General features: G+C 67.2%; 1 protein-coding gene across 1 annotated transcript; it reads left to right on the top strand.

Annotated features, from left to right (window-relative positions):
- Positions 1-1,537: 1,537 nt before the first annotated feature.
- ZNF469 (zinc finger protein 469) lies at positions 1,538-13,908 on the top strand. Its single transcript, XM_029925342.1, has one exon. The coding sequence runs from the start codon at positions 1,538-1,540 to the stop codon at positions 12,674-12,676; it is 11,139 nt and encodes a 3,712-aa protein (XP_029781202.1). The 3' UTR covers positions 12,677-13,908.
- Positions 13,909-17,617: the final 3,709 nt, after the last annotated feature.

The raw sequence follows: 17,617 nt of genomic DNA, 5'->3' as shown, positions 1-17,617 counted from the left end.
GGGGAGCTCAAAGCGTCCGTGACCGAATTCCGTAACGGCCGCACGGGCTCACCTGACAGTATCTCCAAGTCCAGATGCACTTGCCCTTTGACCCCATCTCTCGAGACTGTACCCTGCGGGCCTCACTCTGCTATTGGTGGAGGCCGTCGGTTCATCCCGTGGAATGTTCCGTAGCCGAGTGCGGTGGGGACATGAGCGGGCAGACGGACAGACAGACGGGAATCTGTGTGGAGTCCTGGGGATCCTGTCCAAGAGACACTGGGAAACACAGGAAGGAAGGCAGGGAGCAGGACGGGTGGCTGACAGTCCCGTGTTGGAGGACGGAGGGAGGTGTGGACGCTTACCCGTATTTGCTGGCATTTGCATCAAGAAACTCTGGAATCTGCCCCAAGTGCTTCCCGGCAGGATTGAGGCAGGGGGTCCGTGGGCCGGGGCAGGGGTGAGGCTTCTCCCATGGTTTTGGGCTTGGGAACCGTGTGTCACCTACGCACATGTTCCATAATGTAAGATGACCATCCCACCTGTGGCGAAGGCAGTCCCCTGCCCCCACCCCCAGCGCTGCAGGGACCCCCGGGTCAGGCCAGCTGAACGCCTGGAGCCGACCCATCTCCCTGCGGACCCCAGTGCGGCTTCCTCAGCCCGCTCCCCGGGGGCTCTCGGCCCAGCTGGGCACCACACGGATTCTGACCCTCTTCCCTTCTCTCCCAGCCAAGAAACCCTCATTCCTCAGGAAGTCGACCTGGGCGGCCACCCAGCTGAGGGCCCCACGCCCCAGGTATGTAGCTGAGCACAGCTGGGGGCTGTCAGGCCACCTCTGGGGCCGGAGGGGCCCTATCCCCACCCACCCCCACACGCCGGGCATCCCCCTCTAGCCCCCGCTCTGCGGGACTGGCGCTGCCTCCCCGGACCACCTGCTCCTGGAAGCTGCTCTCAGGCGCTGGCGTGTGGCCTCGAACCACAGCCCGGGCCGGATCCACACAGCAGGGTGCCACCTGACACCCTCCGTGCTGCCCAGCACGCCGGCCCCTCCTTCGTGATCTCCTCAGGCACCGCCCTCGAGCCAGTGATGGGACAGAGCATGAGGCTTGAGGCTGTGCTGGGCACAGCCAGCCAGCAGGGCCGGTGCGAAGCGCAGGCCAGACCCAGGCCTGTCTGTCCCCTGCGGCTTCGCTCCGCTCCTCCTGGTCCCTGGGCTCTTGTCTGGCCCCACCTGGGTTCATCCCAGGCCAGGCACAGGACCTCTGTGCTCCACCCCCACTGTGGCCTGGCCCACACCTAGCGGGGCTGCTCTGAGGGTGGCCAGGGCTCTTCTGGGATGCTGTCCCCCACGAAGGGAGCCCTCCCTCAGTCTGGCAGGAGCCCGCTCCCTCCCCTGTGAGGCACAGGTCACCTCTGTGCAGCTGCTTGGGCCCCCGGCGGCCACAGCCTCCCCTTACCCTGCGCTTTCTTTGCAGGCCCCATTCAGGACCATGAGAGCAGTCTTCTCCAGGGCCCCCCTCGGCGCACCGCGTCCTCCCAGCGCCCGGACAGAGGGGCCATGCCTGGGGAGCAGCCCCGCAGAGCGCCGCCCGCACCCATGACCCGAGACCTGCAGCCCTGCCCGGGGGCCGGGGGCACGGGGGGCCCCTCCCACCCCCCCAGTGAGGACGGCATCCCAGCCAGCAGGACCAGCAAGGCCACAGGCAGTGGGGCCCCGGCTGGGGGGCCTCCAGAAACCCAGCAGTGGCAGGCCGGTGGGACAGGAGAGCCCAAGGCCCCACCCCCAAGAACCCCGTCCCGGAGCAGTGTCCCGGGGGAGGGAGGTGGCCCCCGGGCCCCGCCAGGGAGGAGCCGCACACAGGCCAGCAGCACAGACGGCAGCCCCCAGCAGCTCTGCACTGGGACCCTCTCCGGCTCCCCGGCCACACCCGCTCTGGACGAGACTCCTGAGGGCCCACCGTGCAAGGACCCCGAGGCCCCAGAGGCAGAGGCCCCAGAAGAGCTCAGTTTCCAAAGGTGCTTCCAGGAGGCCCCCTCCAGCTTTACCTCCACCAACTATACCTCACCAAATGCCGCCTCCGGGCCCCCGCCCCTCAGGGCCCCCCCAAGCAGTGGTGCCAACCCTGGCCTGCCAGCCCCCTATTCGGAGCCCCCGGGCGGCGGGGCCAACGCCTGGCCTCCCGCTGTTAACAACAGCTTCCCAGGTGCTAGATTCGGGGTCCCTCCTGCCAAACCAGAGCCTTTTCCTAAAGGGGACGGCCCCGGGGTGGCCCCCTTCCAGCTCCCTTTCCTGGCTCTGCGTGGGTCCGGCCCCAAAGCCTTCCTCGAGGGCACGGCCCAGCCTGAGTTCTCAGAGAGAGCGCTGGTGTTCGCCTTCCATCAGCCCCAGGGAGCTTGGCCGGAGGAGGCGGGCACGGCCTTCCCCCTGCCCAGCCTTCCCGCTCCCCAGCCCCCACCCTGCTATCCAGGGCAGCCCGGCTTCGAGCCCCCCGGTGACCTCGGCTGCGCTGCCCCACAACCTGGTGCTGCTCACCTGGCCCCCAGCCCCTTCTTGGAGACCACAGCCCCCTTTCCGGACAGTTTGCACAAGAGCCTGACCAAAGCACTTCCTGAAAGGCCGACTTCGGCCCACGAGGGGCTGGGGAGCCCCAGGGGGCCCCCGAACTCTTTGCCACAGAGGCACTTTCCCGGGCAGGCCTACGGGAGCCCCGGAGCCAGTGGAGTGAGCTCCAGCCCCAGGTCTCTGGACACGGAGCTGGCCGCTCCAGGGCCGCTGCCCACCAGACTGCCCCCGCTGTGGGACCGTGCTGCCGCCCCTTACCCCACGCCTCCCCTGGGCCCCCCGGCCACGGCCAGGAATGCATTCTTTGAAGGCCAGCCCGGCCTAGGCCAGAGCCTCGGCCTCCCCCAGAGTCCCCCTCTGACCTGGCCCCAGGTGCTCCCAACTGCCGGGCCCAGCCCCCACCCAGTGGAGGTGCTGAGCCGGCTGCCTTTCCCCCCAGGGGGCCCGGAGTGGCAGGGGGGCAGCCAGGGAGCCCTGGGCGCTGCTGCAGGCAAGACAGCCGGGCAAGGGGAGAAGCTGGCGCTGCTGAGAAGCAGCCCGGGCCAGCAGGGCGTCGGCTCCCCCGGGCTGTTTGCCCACAACGGGCTGAAGGACCCTGCAGCCCGGCCCCTGTTCTTCACGGTGGCCCAGCCCCAGGTCTCCCCCCGGGGGGCCCCCGGCCTGCCCCCTCCCAGGGTGGTGGCCGCCTCTCCCTGCCAGTCCCCGCTGCCCTCGCCTGCCGCCAACACGGCCAGCAGCAGCTCCTGCTCGTCACTCTCCCCCCTGCCCAGCAGCCCGGCCAACCCCAGCTCGGAGGAGGGCCAGCTGCCCGGCCCTCTTGGGCCCTCCAGCTTCTTCCATCGGCCCCCTCCTGCCCAGGAGACCCGCAGCCCCTACCCATCCCCCGAGCCCTCACACACCATCCCCATTCACTACCAGCCAGAGCCCCTCAGAGCCTTCCCTTCCCCCACAGACGGGCTGGGGGCCGAGGGCACCTTCAAATGCCTGGAGGAGGCCCCGTTTCCCGGCACAGGCCCCGAGGGGGGCAGCGCAGGGCTGGAGGGCTTCCCCCGGGAGCCACCCCCCTACCCCGCCCACCACTTCCCCCTCAGCAGCGCCAGCCTGGACCAGCTGGACGTGCTGCTCACCTGCCGGCAGTGTGACCAGAACTACGGCAGCCTGGCCGCCTTCCTGGGGCACCGGCAGTTCTGCAGCGCGCTCAGGGCCAGGGCCAAGGACGTCCCCCAGCAGCCCCCGGGGCCGCCCGCCGTCCCCAGAGCTCCAGGCAGCGGGAGCCCCGGCCTGCTCGGCCACACCAAGGCAGCCCCCTTCCTGCCCACCGGGGATGTCCGGGCTGACGGCAAAGATGACCCCTTGAGGACCAGTTTCCTGCCGGGCCTGGCCGCCGCCCCCTTCCCGCTGCCCGCGGCAGGCCTGGACCTGGAGGACGACGCCAAGCTGGACAGTCTCATCACTGAGGCGCTCAACGGCCTGGGGTACCAGTCGGACAACCCCGAGATCGACAGCAGCTTTATCGACGTCTTCGCTGACGAGGAGCCTTCTGGACCCAGAGGCCCTGGTGCCGGGCAGCCCTCCAGGACCAGGGTGGGGACAGCGCCAGAGAGTAAGGCCCAGGCCGCGCTCCCAGCCGGGGCCACCCCGCCAGAGCCCCCGGGCGCCCGACCTGGGCGCGGGAGCCCCCCGGCCCGCAGCAGGCCCCAGACCCGTTCCCTGGGCCCAGCGCCCGTGGACGCAGATGGGGCCGGCCCGGCTGGCCAGCACAGGAGAGGGAAGCGGTTTAAGTTGTTCCAGAAAGAGCTGGGCACACCAAGCACCACCAAGAGCCGCAAGGGCCCCAGAGCCACTCGCCCGAGGCAGAGGAGGAAAGGCCACAGGGCTGAGCCGTCCCTGCCCTGCCTCCGGGACCTCCGGACCCAGGCCCCCAAGAGCCAGGGAGCTCTGGCCAGACAGGCCCTGCCCGTGGAGACCAGGAGCTCCCAGCGCCTGCGGCACTCCCCCGGGAAGGCCTCCGGGCGGAGGCAGCTGCAGGGCGGAACCTGGAGCAAGGAGCTCATCCACAAGATTGTCCTGCAGAAGAACAAGCAGCCCGGGGGGCAGGGCCAGGGCGGGCTCTGCCCCCCGGGGTCCCCGGGGCCAGCACCCGGCAGTGCAGATGTAGGCCCCCAAGAGCTCACATGCGCCTCAGAGTCTGAGGAGGAGGAAGTTTCGCGGCCCCGGGGCTCCCGCCTCAGAGGCCGGCCCCGCCATGGCTGCCGGCGGTGGCGCCGGGGCGCCAGGCAGAAGGAAGGGGATGTGGCCCCGGGTCCCAAGGAGGATCCAGGGCGGCAGAAACCCAGGAAGGTCGTGAGGCCGGAGGCTGCAAAGGACAGGGGCTCCCCGAGCCCAGGCCCGCAGGAGGGAGGCCCTAAGCACCTGGTGCAGGCCCCCGAGGAGAACCATCCAGCCCCGGACTGCCCCCAAGACAGCAAGAGCTCTGAACCCGCTGAGAAGCTCCCCCCAGACGCCCTGAACGTTCCCGCCCCAGCGCCCGGCAGAGGGAACGCCCAGGTGTGCCATGGGAGCCCGCCAGCCGCGGGTGCAGGCAGCCTGCCCGGCGCTGCCCGGTGTGCAGAGCCGCCCGTCTCCCGGGACGGAGAGGGCCCCCCCGCCTACCCACCAGGAGAATTGCTGGTGCCTGTTGCCGACACCGCCGACCTTGAATCTGGCGTCCTGTTTTTGAAGACCCCTCATCTTGGTTGTGACTCTGCTCTTTTTAATGGAGACTCTGTGGGGGTTCCGTTTGCCAAAAAGAGATCCCAGCCCTTCAGCGGCACCCCCAGCAAGTTGTTCCTTGGACCCAAAGACCTGCCTGGCTATTTCCAAGACCTGTACTCCAAGCCCTTAGCGTCGGACGCTCCGCCCACCAGCGGCGTGCCCCTTCCCCAGGAGGCCATGGGCCCCGGTTCCCTGGAGCCCAAACCACCCAGGGATCCGTCCTACGCCATCCGAGTGGGCCCAGGCGGGGCCAAATCGCCGCCACTGACCTTGGAGCCCACACCCCTCTTCCCAGGGCTGCCTGTGGACAGACTGGAGCCGCCAATCTACAGCAGCCTGTCCGGAAGCGGCCTCCCCCCTCTGCCAAGGAGACCCCAGTTAGAGCCACCATACTCCCCGTTTCTGCCCGACAAGGGCTGGACCCTGCTGGAGGAGCCCCCCGTGCTGGCCAGCCACCTTCCTGACCTCCTGGGGGAGAAGGCGTTCCGCGGGAAGGGCCCCGCTGAAGGCACAGAGGCTGCCGGCCCCCCGCCTCTGCCCAGCAAGGTCAGCGAATGTGGCGGTGCTTTCATGGGGAACCTGTCTGAAGATGAACTTGAAATCAAAAGGCTGGTCGCCGAATTGGAAAGTCAGCTACAGAGTAAAGGTGCGCCCGAGGCCCCAGAGCTGCCGTGTGTGGCTGGGCACACGGGCACAGGGGCCCCCCTGCCCTCCCCCCAGGCCGTCTTGCCCCCCGGGGACACCTTCCCCAAGTCTGAGGCCGACCTCACCAGTCTTGGGGAATTGAGTCTGCGCCCAGAAGGGGCAGGCGCTGCAGTGGCCGCCACAGAAGGGACGCTGAGGAGCACTCGGGGGGAGGGGCCCTCATCCCACCCGGGAGAAGCAGCCCCTTTCCCCCGGGCGCCTGCAGATGCGCTGTCCGGGGCCCCCAGAAGCTTCCGAGCGGGGCAGAGCCCCAGTGTCTCTGAGCCAGGCCCCCCCACAGCAGAAGGGGACGGCGGGGTCCACCCGGAAGCCTCTCTGTCTGGCTCTAGAGAACCATTCAAACCTCCATCAGACGTGAGGAGCTTAGCAGAGGGCAGCCCGCACCGTGAACCTCTTCTCTCCAAAAATAGCCGGGCCACCGGGGCGCACCAGAGCGACACCCAGCTGTTCCTGCCCTGCACACAGGCACCCGGGCCCCACCTAGAGCCCCCCAGGCTGGAAGCATCTCGGGGCGCCACCGCAGCCCGCGGTGACAGTCACAGCGATGCCCCCAAGGGATCCTCTGGCAGCAGAGCAGGCCTTCCCCACCCTGGGGCGGGGAGCCCCGGCCTCCAGGCTAACGAGGAGCTTGTGCCCGCGGAGGCCCTCCCCGGTCCTGCCTGTGTGCCCGACACCAGTCCCGGCAGGAGGCCCCAGGTCCCAGCCACAAGCCCCCTGCATCAACTCCAGCTCCTGGTGGCCAGAGCTGCTGGGAAGGACGCCCTGGGCTCACAGGGGCCCCCCTCCGCTGATGCCCGGAGCCCTCAGCGCACTGAGCCCTCAGATCTGGAAGGGGACAGTGTGCAGGGGGGGGACACGGCCTGCAGCCCCACCCAGGACGTCCCAGGGGGGGTACGGATGACAGCCGTCCCTGCAGTGGCCGGATGTCAGCTTGGGCCCGAGGCTGATGGACATCTGGGCTCATGCAGCCGGGCTGAGAAACCGCAGGGCCAAGGCAGAGCGAGTGGACCGCAGCCGGAGAAGCCGGGGAGCCTGGGGGGGGCGGACAGCCTGCTCCCAGTCCATGCTGATCCTGCAGCCGCCCCGGCCGTACCGGCTGGGGGCGCAGACCACCCAGGGGCACAGCTCCAGGGAAATGGGGGTGTCTTGGGCCTTCAGAAAGAAACAAGGGCCACCCCAGGGCCCACCTTCTGTGATGCAGAGCCTTTGGTAGCAGCCCATGCCCACAATGGGCCAGGGACCCCGACCTCAGAGGAGGCAGCCAGCCTAGCACCCCTGGTCAGGGGCCGGGCCAGCGGTGCACCCTTATCCCCTCCTGCAGCCACCACCATGCCGCCTGGGCCGGGGCAGCTGCCCCAGGAAGACCCCTCTTCAGGTGAGCGGACCGGGCTGCTCCCGGCACGTCCATGCCGCAAGGACCCTCCCAGTCCACGGCTCCCACCTGCCCATTCTCCTGCCGGGGCACCTCCCCACAAGGCAGCCTGCACCCCGGCCACCACAGATGCGCCCGCAGCGCCCCCGTCTCTGAGGACAAGCCCCTGTGGCTTCAAGGAAAGCCTGGCCCCCCAGTCTCTCCCGGGGGACCAGAGCCCCCCAGAAGACCCTCCCTTGGGCCAGCCCAGCTTCATCGGTGTCTTCACTCCTGCCCAGGGGGAGGACCACCCCGAAGGCAGCACCTCAGGACCTCTAGAGGATTCCAGAAAAGAGAAGCCAAGGAGATCTCCTGCCTCGGCCACCCCTCCTCCCCCAGTGAGGGCCACCTCTCCTCCTGGCATCCCTGCCCCTGATAGCATGGGGCCAGCCGGCAGGCTAGACCAGCCCTGCAGGCGAGCCGCACCCCACACCAGCCGCAGCGGGATGCCCACGGGATCCCCCTCCTCGGACCCCCCAGGCCAGGGTGTCCCTGCTCTGCCTGCTGACCCTTCCACGTGGGGGACCCCTGAGCCAGATTCCTACGGCTGCCAGGAAGGGCAGGGGGGGGCCAGCCCCTCTGCGGGGACGAAGGCATCTCAGGAGGGCAGTGGAATTCCCCCAGCTCCCTGCCCCCCAACAGAGCTCCGCCAGGGCAGGGTCCCATCTCCCAGCCGCACAGCCAGTGACCCCAGACCCGGCTCTCCCCAGAGCCTCGGAAATGTCCACCACACACCCCGGAGGGACCCCCTCCACTCCCAGGGCACCAGACAAGAGCCTCGTGGCTTTAAAAAGAAGCCTGTGTCCACAGAAAATGGCCACTGGAAGGACCGAGCCCCCGGCAGGCGGCCCGTGACCTGTGAGGTGTGCGCAGCCTCCTTCCGCTCCGGGCCGGGCCTGAGCCGCCACAGAGCCAGGAAGCACGGGCCGCACAGGGGTGCTGCCTCCCCGCCGAGCCCCCCGGCCCCGCCCGCTCCCCAGAACCCGGCGAGCCAGCCCCCCGGGAAGAAAAGCCGCAGGGCACCTGGGAAGGAGAGAATGAGGCAGGCACTGAGTGGCCCCAGCCACATCCTCAGGCCACCTCCTGACCCGGGCGCAGAGGCTCCTGCGGAGAGGTTGGGTCCCCAGGTGTCCGAGGGATCTGGTGGGGAGGGGTTCAGCCTTCTGGGAACACCAGGCTGTACCCCTAGCCTGGAGCCGCACCCCCCAGGCCTGGCCGAGCCGGGAGCGGACGGAAGGCCTGCAGTGCCCAGGAGACAGGACCGGCTGGTAAAGGAGGAGCCTTGTCCCAAACAGACAGAGAGAGGAGGAGGCCAGAGGCGGGGCAGAGCGCTCACGGACGTCCCCAGCAGGCCAGCGGAGAAATCACAAGAAAAGGCGAGAAAGCCCAGAGCAAGAAGGTCCCGGGAGGGGAGTGGCCCTCCCATCTCTCCCGGTGTCATCACAGACCGATTCCGCTGGGACCCATCCACTGTCACTTCCAGTTCCCTGAGGCCTCCAGGCAGCCAAGCACCTGACACGGATGCCTCCTGGCCCCCGGTGGTGGAGGGCGTGGAGGGCACAGACCCAGAGGAGACGCCAGCACGGAAGTCACCCCGGGATCGCATGGCCCCTCCGGGGGGGCTGGAGGCGGGGCCTCCTGGGAACAGGCCGGGGGGACGGAAGGAGGTCTTGGCGAGGGGGTGCTGGGGACCCAAGGAGACCAGGCCGTCAGGCATCTACAAAGAGCCGTCGGGGGCAGCCAGGTCTGAGCCTGCAGGGAACAGCAGAGCAGCCAAGGGTGGGTCAAGGCCAGGCAGTAGGGAGGTGCGTGAGCCCCCCTCGTGCCCCCCCGCCCCTCCTGAGACCTGCACCCCTGTGGATGGCTCCAGCAGCAGCTGGCCCCAGGGCCCCCTGCTCCACCAGAAAGCACAGGCCAGGCTCCGGGAGGAGGAGGGCGCTGCTCCCGAAGCCCCCAGCCCGGGCCTCGGGGACCCGCCGAGTGTGTTTGATGACGAGGCCTCCTTTTCTGAGCTCTTCCCTTCGGGTGGCCGTCTGACCCGGAAGAAGAACCCTCGGGTCTACGGGAAGCGCTGTAAGCAGCCCCCGGCCCCACCCACGCTAGAGCCCCAAGGTGAGGCGGGGGGTGTCAGCTTGCTGGCCTCCGCCCACCTGCCCACAGACCTCAGCGACTCGGGCTCACTCTGCCTTTCACACGAGCACCCATGGGGTGACGAGGCCACGGGTCTGCCGGACTCCTTCCTCCTGGAGGGCCTCCTGAGCAAGGTGCCTGGCATTGACCCCTGGGCCCTCAGCCCCAGCCTGTGGGCCCCGGAGCCTGTCCCAGAGGTGGCCTGTTCGGAGGACGGGCCCCACGGCTGCAGCGAGGACCACCCATCAGAGAACATCCCCGAACTGCACATGGTCCCAGCGGCTTGGCGAGACCTGGAGCTTCAGACCGCCAGCGAAGAGATGGCCCCCTCTCTGGGAGACGTGAGCCCGGAGCCCCCTGACCTGGAGCGAGAACACTATGACAGCGGGCTTGCCGGGAACGCCGTGGATCTTGAGATGCTCAGTGCCAAACTGGAGGTACAAGATCTGTGCTTCCTGGGACCCTGCGAAGACCCCGTGGGCATCCCCAGCCCCAGCTTCTTAGGCTTCGGGGCCACAGTGAGCTCCCAGGAGCCACAGAACCAAAGGGCACAGGATGCAGCGGGAGCAGGAGGGGCTGCGGGCAGGGAGCGGCACCCCAAGGCCAGGAGGGCAGCGTTCAAGTGCAAGGTGTGCTTCCAGCGCTTCCGCGGCCTGGGCGAACTGGACCTGCACAAGCTGGCCCACAGCCCCTCGCCACCGCCCACCTGCTACATGTGCGTGGAGCGCAGGTTCCGCTCGCGGGACCTGCTGCGCCAGCACCTGCAGGAGAAGCACGCGCAGAGCAAGGCGGGGCGCTGGGCCTGCGGCATGTGCCTGAGGGAGGTGGCCGACGTCTGGATGTACAACGAGCACCTGCGGGAGCACGCCCTGCGCTTCGCCCGCAAGGGGCAGGCGCGGAGGACTCTGGGGGACTGGGAGGGGGACGGCACTGGCACTCACTTCCTGGGCAGCGTCGTGGGACAGGCGTCCAGGCCCAGTGGGGGCAAGCGCTCCATTGGCAAGGCAAACGGGGGCCCCGCAGAGGCGTCGGGGCAGCAGACCGAAGCCGGGAAAGAGTCCGGGAGGGAGAGGGTGAAACCCAAGGCCCCCGCCAACCTTCCAAACCAAGATGGCGCCGCAGCCCCAGCTGGGACTTTGGCGGACCGCAGCCCTCTGAGCGGCTCCGCCAAGACGTCCCCCAGCCTGTCCGCTGCCCCCTGCCCCCACGGCGAGCCCCTCCTCCGAGCCGTGTCCGCGCACGTGCACGAGGGCTGCAAAGACCCCTCCCGAGACTGCCACCACTGCGGGAAGCGCTTCCCCAAGCCGTTCAAGCTGCAGCGCCACCTGGCGGTGCACAGCCCTCAGCGCGTCTACCTGTGCCCCCAGTGCCCGCGGGTCTACGCCGAGCCCCAGGAGCTGCGTGCGCACCTGGCCGGGGAGCACGGGGCGAGGGAGGAGCGGGAGCTGCAGCACACCCCGCTCTACGCCTGCGAGCTCTGCGCCAACGTCACGCACATCAGCAAGAGGTCCTTCGTCTGCAGCTCCTGCAACTACACCTTTGCCAAGAAGGAGCAGTTCGACCGGCACATGGACAAACACCTGCGGAAGGGGCAGCAGCCGTTCACGTTCCGCGGCGTTCGGAGACCCGGTGCCCCCACGCAGAGGGCCCCGGCCCGCGAGGGCACCCTGCCCAGCAAACGGCGCAAGGTGGCCCCGCCCAGCAGCCCTCCGGGGCCCGGCGCCGACAGGCCTCTGTCCTGTCCTGTCCCAAGCGAGGGGTCGCTCCCAGCCCTGCTGCAGCCCTGCCCAGAGGCGGCTCCTGGAACCACCAAGGGGCAGCCCAGGACCCCAGAGAGGCCTGTAGACCTTGTGGGCCACCCGGTCACAGGGGGCGATCTGCCCTCTGACCTCCAGGAGCTCCTGCCCCCGGCTCTGTCTCCTTTTCCGGCGGCCTCTGCCGATGGCAAAGATGGCCACAAGCCGGATGGAGCCCTAGAGAGCTCCGAGGATGAGGCTTCTCCGGGCGGCCCTGGGCCTCTTCTCCCGCAGGCTCTCCCTCTGGGGGGCTCTTTGCCCCGGCCAGGGGCCAGAGGCCCAGATGGAGAGGTAAAGAGGGCTGCTGGCCCATTCTCAGGGAGAGGCAGGACCTCAAGTGCCTCTGGCAAATGTGCCCCTGAGCATGGCCTGGAAGCCCCGTCCCTGTCCCCGAAGAAGAAGGTGTCCCCATGCCCCATGCTGCCTGATGCGAGTACAGGGGACCCCTCCCACAAAGGTAGTGCCACCAAGGCTTTGGGCTGCCAGAGTTTGTCAAAGGACAGGTCAGTTTTGTCCACTGCCGGCAAAGCTCCCAAGGTCCCCATGCAGCCGAAGGAGCCTGGGGCTCGTCCCACGGCTCGAGAGCCAGCCCAGAGCACTGAGGACAGGCCGAAGCCCACCATCCCCAAAGCCAAGCCGAGCCCCAGCTCCCAGGGTAGGGGGGGCCCACGGCACAGCACCAAGACAGCGGGGGGCAGCCAGCCCCAGCCGGCCAGCGGGCAGCTCCAGAGTGAGACAGCCACCACCCCAGCCAAGCCCAGCTGCCCAGGCCAGGGCCCCGCCCCAGACAAGCATCCTCCTCGGGCCCCAGCCAAGGGCTCTCCCAAGGGGCCAAAGGAAGCTGCTGACCAGGGGCCCCAGGGGAGCCTGGGCCCCAGGGAAGATGGGGAGATCAGTGAGAAGAAGAGGAAGGGCCGGGCCCCAGGGCCAGCCAAGAGTGAAAGTGTGAGGAGCTTGGGGAGAGCCCACCTGGTCCCCGACAAGCCCGCACGGGCCCCCCGGAAGCAGGCGACGCCCAGCCGCGTGCTCCCCGCCAAAGCCAGGCCCAGTAGCCGGAAGGGCACGATGCCACCCCAGCTCTATGAGCAACAGCGGCAGGTGGGGCCGGGCCACACCTTTGGGGACTGCAGGCGCCCCAGGGAGGGGCAGGGCAAGGCCTGCCCCCAGGGGAGACCCCTGCACAGGACCCCCAAGAGGGACAGAGCTGTCCACGGTGCTGAATCTGCCAAGCCCCGTACCTGCCGGACCGCCGAGTCTCAGAATGACCTCCTCAGCCAGCTCTTTGGGCAGAGACTCACCAGCTTCAAGATCCCTCTAAAGAAAGACCCTTCAGAGTAATCTATAGACATGAGTGAGTACCTGGCAGCTGGTCTTGGATCAACCCAGCAAGTGGGGGCTCCCGGCTGTGCTGACAAACCTCAGTTCTCTAAGGGTGTTGGGCCGGTGGCCACGTGTAAATCCACTTGCCTCATGCAAATGCTCAGAGTTTGGTATGAGGGCTGAGACTGTGGCGCTCTGAGCAGGGCCTGGGGTGGACAGCAATCCCTTTCTAGGTAGAAGGCGAGCATGAGGGCTGGGCCAGCTGCAGCCCCTTTGAGACCATACAGCTCTTTTCTCGGTACCTAGCACTGGAGGCGGAGGCAGCCCCCTGCCCTGTGTGCCCCCTTGCCAAGGCACAGTACACCCCAGACGCTTCGTCTGAAGGTTTGCACAGGGTCCTCCCTCCTGTGAGCTAGCAGGGGAGTGAGCTGAGGCGGCCTCTGGTCAGATGGCTCCCTTCGTCTTGTTGCTGCTGTTGGTGGAATTGCTTAGAAGCCACGTTCCAGGGCTGCGCTCTCCCTCTGGGAGAGCTGTGAGCCAGTAGGCCACCGGCCAGGCTGCTGCGGCCACAGAGTGGTGCTGGCCACTGTCTCCAGTGCACTTGACCCCTGGGGACTGGGTTCCCAGCTGGAAGGCGGAGAAAGCCACTCATCGGCCAGCCCCGCCGGCTCTTCCTCCCCAGGCACCCTGCCTCTGCGGCTGCCCTTTCCTAGAGCCTTTCTCCCACAAGGAGCTCTCCGCTTTGAGGACCAGCAATTTTACTCTGAATTTCCGGTGCTATTTCATGTTGTAATGTGAATTCAGGCTTCCTCGGTGTGTTTCACCTGGGGGTGGGGAGAGACGGGCGCTGCACCAGGCCCACCAGCACCAGTGGCCCTGACAAGTCTTTCACTGGCTCACGGCCTCTGGCAGGCCCCATAGTCACGGTCACGGTCGGGGGAGCAGCGGGTGGGACGCTTAGGGCCGGGGCGTCTCGTGCACTGACAGGACCCAGGGGTTGGCACGCACCTCCTGCTTATGGAATCGTGTCTCCAAAGGAGGCAGGAGAGCCTTTCTTCTGTCCTTAGGCATCTCTGAGGTCCATGGTTTGTGTGGCTGTTTTTCCTTTTTTACCTTGGGTGCAATGTGTGTCAAAAGTGTTTATTTTGGTATTTTGAAAGAGACCAAATTGGGCCCAGATTGCCTTTCTAGAAGGTGCTGTGTGCCACTCACAATGCCTTTAGAGCTGACAAATAAAACATGGCAACCGAGGCGTACTGCGCAGAACTTTGTGCCCTCGTCCTGTTAAATGCAGCCTCGCTGCTCACGGAAAGCCTGTGGCGGTGCTGTCTGACCTCCCACCTGCCCCTGCCTCGGTGGCTTTAGCTGCACTTCTGTCCTGTTACCAGGGCCATGTGGCCCTGCAGAGCCGCCCCCACAGCCCTGCAACCCCACCAGCTTCCCCGGGCCTCTTCCCGTGGCATTTAGCAGCGTTTCCGAAGCCTCACTGCAGAGGCCCTCAGGGATCAGAGCGGGAGAGATAAAGTGTCAGGAAGTTATTAGCACGGCTCAGTTTAGGGGACCCGGGAAGGCAGCAAAGGTAGTTAGTACAAAGAGTCAAAGCCAGAGACACCACCCCACCGAAGGGAACTGCTCAGACCCCGGGGCCCACCATGTCCCGAAGACAACTGTCAGAGACCCCGGTGTCCAGGACAAGTGCCCGGAGGGCAGGCCAGGCTGTCCAGAGTCAAGCACCCATCCGTGTCCTGCCCCTGATGGCCGTCTGGGCTGGGGTGCGAGGGGGCCTCAGAGCAGCGCCCAGCAGTGTGTGCAGGGGGAGGAGGGGAACCTCGGGGAGGGTGGCCCCCACGTGAAGCCATAAGGGGGGGTCTCAGCACCTCTGCCCAAGCCCACAGGGTCCCCACCACCCCCATTCACCTCCCTTGGCCAGCAGCACCCTTCTGGCTGTGCATCCCCAGCGCTGGGCTGTCTGTCTCCAGGGTCTCAGGGAAGGGGTCCCGGGCCATCCATTTCATATTTGCGTGCATACTGTGTGCTGGGCAATGAGCTACATGCAGCCCCTGCTTCGGCGGGGTGGCCTCTGGACAGATTCTGTCATGAGTTGGGGGTTTGGTCTCCTTGGGGGTCTCTGTGGCAGGGCCTCAGATGAGGGGGGGCACAGGAGTGGAGTTTGGGGCTGGGGTGGAGTGAGTCCGAGCTGTCGGAGCCATTTGAGAACAAGCATCTGGTGATTTGGGGATGCAGAGGTCCCTGTTCAGCTCCTCATACCTGGGACAGCCAGGGATCTGAGCCTCCAGGTCGCTGGGAACGTGGGAAATTGCAGGCCCCTCCCCCGATTGGGAGTCAGATGTGCACAACGCCGCCTGGCCAGCAGGTGGCAGCATCGGCCCAGCTGGGTTGCGGGGGCGAAGGAGCCTCCAGCCCTAGGGACAGGGTGCCCTGTGCCCGTCAGCTCCCGCGTGCCAACACGGAAGACACGCCCACCCCAGCCTCGCCCCCAGGCTCAGAGACACACCCTTAGCGCAGCTCCTCCCACCCCACCCCGACCCGCTGCTCCGCTTAGGGGGCCTGGCCGTCAGGAGGGCCCAGGGCGGGCGCCCTGAAGCTTCCGTGTGAGCCACGGGAGTAGGCCCCGCAAACACCGGAGAAGGCTGGGGTGGGAGCAGCCCAAGGCCCTGGGCCCCGAGGGCCTGGACCGTCCCTTCTAGGAAGCCATCGCGCCCACCCACCCAGTGACCACAGGGCCAACCCCCCCACCCCCACCCCGGGGTGCTGTCCCCAGGCAGGCAGGGGGGCGGCTGGGAGCATGTGTTAGCAAGATTACATAAATGGCTGCATTGTTCAATTGCATTCTGCACTGGGCCCAAAGCCTGACCCACCAACCCCTCAGCCCCACCAGCTGGAGACAGGGCAGGACTGATGGTCCCCAGGGCCGGGTGAGGGGTGCAGGTGCAGGACGGGGTGCGCAAGCACCCGGACTCAGGAGCGGGCAGGGGGGAGCCATGGACAGCCACCAGAGGCTGGCATGGCAGGCACCCCCTCCCCCAGGCCCCGTAAGGGGGAGCTTCCCACGGCACACCCGGGCCTCCCTAAGCTCCCGGCGCTGCAGCCCTTCAGAGAGTCCCGTCTCCCGGACAAGGGTCAGCGGCCATGCTCACACAGTGGGAGGACTCGGGGTTACGAGGGACCCACAGAGACAGTCTCAGGAGCAAATGGCCACCAGGGGAGACACGAATCCTTGCACTCAGGGTGCTCCCCAGCACCTGAAGCACTCCCATAAGAGAAAGGGACTTGGGGGCTCCAGGGCCCTGCCATGTCATCTGTGAATGTGCTCATGTGGGCTGTGGAGGTGCAGCCCAGAGGCCGCGTCCCTCCAGCCCCCCATTTCCCGCCAGTCCAGTGCGTAGGCAGCAGGCTGGTCATTTCCCGGGAAGCCTGCCCTCCAGCCCCAGGGCACTGCTGTGGGTGATGGCCCCTCGGGGCTCTCTCTCCTTCCCAGCCACTCTGGGCCCGGGCACCCAAGGCCACGACCTCTTTCCCAGAGGACAGCACCTCCCTCACTGACTACACAGTGTGGCCTCCTCCCTGGAGCCCCCAGGCGGGAGGGGGCAGGACGGGCCTTCCCGGGGCTTTGGCCAGGCTTGAACAAACTGCACCCCGTTTCTAGGGCCCGGGGCAGAGGCCAGTGTGCTCTGCCTCGTGGGGCAAGCTCGGGCGGGAGCTGGAAGCGTCAGGTTTGCCACCATCCCCTGGAGACCTCAGCACCCCCAACCATCAAATGGGCACAATAATCGCCCAAAACTTTTCCAGCCCCAACATTCTGAGACTCTCCGAGGGCTCAGGACTGTGGCCTGCGCAGCAGGGGCTCCCTGGCCCTGTCTGGAGCCTCTGCCCTCAGCCAGCCTCAGGCTGCCCCCTCCCCTCCCTCAGCCCTTTGCCCAAACAGCCCTTCTTCCTCTTTGTGGCTCCGTAACCAGCTGTGGGCCGTGGTAGCGGACCCCATACACTCCTGCAGACGCCACAAGACGCGCCGTTTTCCCCCTTGTACCCGCGGCGCCTCAAGTAGGGGCTCCCTGCATGCTTGAGGGGGAGGAGGGAGGTGGGTGGAGGGTGCAGGACAGGAGTGGAGGGAGGGAGAAGTGGAGAAGGAGAAAGGAAGGAGGGAGGCAAACGGGACGTGTGTATTTCCTATCTGGTGATATGACCACATGACCCCAACCCTCGGAGATTGGGAAATACCCAGATAATGTTTCCTGTCTGCACCCAACACGGCCTGGCCGGGTCAGTGGGCCACACTCGGGCAGCTGCATGGAAGGGCGGCCCTCACAACACCAGAGGACCGTCCTTGGGCCAGAGCCTTAGTGTCCTGGGACGTCAGAGACGCTGGTCACAGATGCTGGTCACCAAGGCCCGGAGGAGATCCCCGTGGGCCCAGCCCCCAGCCGGTTCTCTCTGTCCCCCAGACATCCCAGGGGGGAGCAGCGCCGATCAGATGGGGTCCCAGCGGCGGGCCCACAGCCTGAGCCCCATCTCCAAGGCCCCACTGCACCGCGATGCAGCAGCCTGCTGCCAAGGGCGGCCCAGGCAGCGCCGTCTGGTCCCCTCCCCTGTCCCTCCCCCGGGTGGCCTCCTGATTCCTAACTTAATTTATTTTGACATCCTCACTGCCGTTTGACCTCCTTACAGAGTCACGTGGTGCTTAAAACTCATTATCCCCCCATTGCAACAGGAAGTTAATTAAACCCTTCGCAGAGCTGGTGTTGATGAATGTCAGCGCGGCCCCGTGGTGGGGGAGCGAAGCCCGGCCCAGGCAGGGGCCGCAGCCACCAGTGTGGAGCAGCGTGTGCGGATCCCCTTGGGAGGGAACCGGCTCGGCCACTTACTGTTGTGTGGCCTTGGCCACGTGACCTCACTTCTCTGAGCCTCAGTTTACTCTTCTGGCAAATGGGAATTCCAACA

This window comes from Suricata suricatta, chromosome 16 (genome assembly GCF_006229205.1).
Source record: "Suricata suricatta isolate VVHF042 chromosome 16, meerkat_22Aug2017_6uvM2_HiC, whole genome shotgun sequence".
Lineage (NCBI taxonomy): Eukaryota > Metazoa > Chordata > Mammalia > Carnivora > Herpestidae > Suricata > Suricata suricatta.
This window is presented reverse-complemented; position numbering and strand designations above follow the sequence as displayed.

Bases quoted from the DNA above. Each gene is read 5' to 3' on its own strand.
- ZNF469 (XM_029925342.1), top strand. From the start codon at position 1,538: ATGCCTGGGGAGCAGCCCCGCAGAGCGCCGCCCGCACCCATGACCCGA.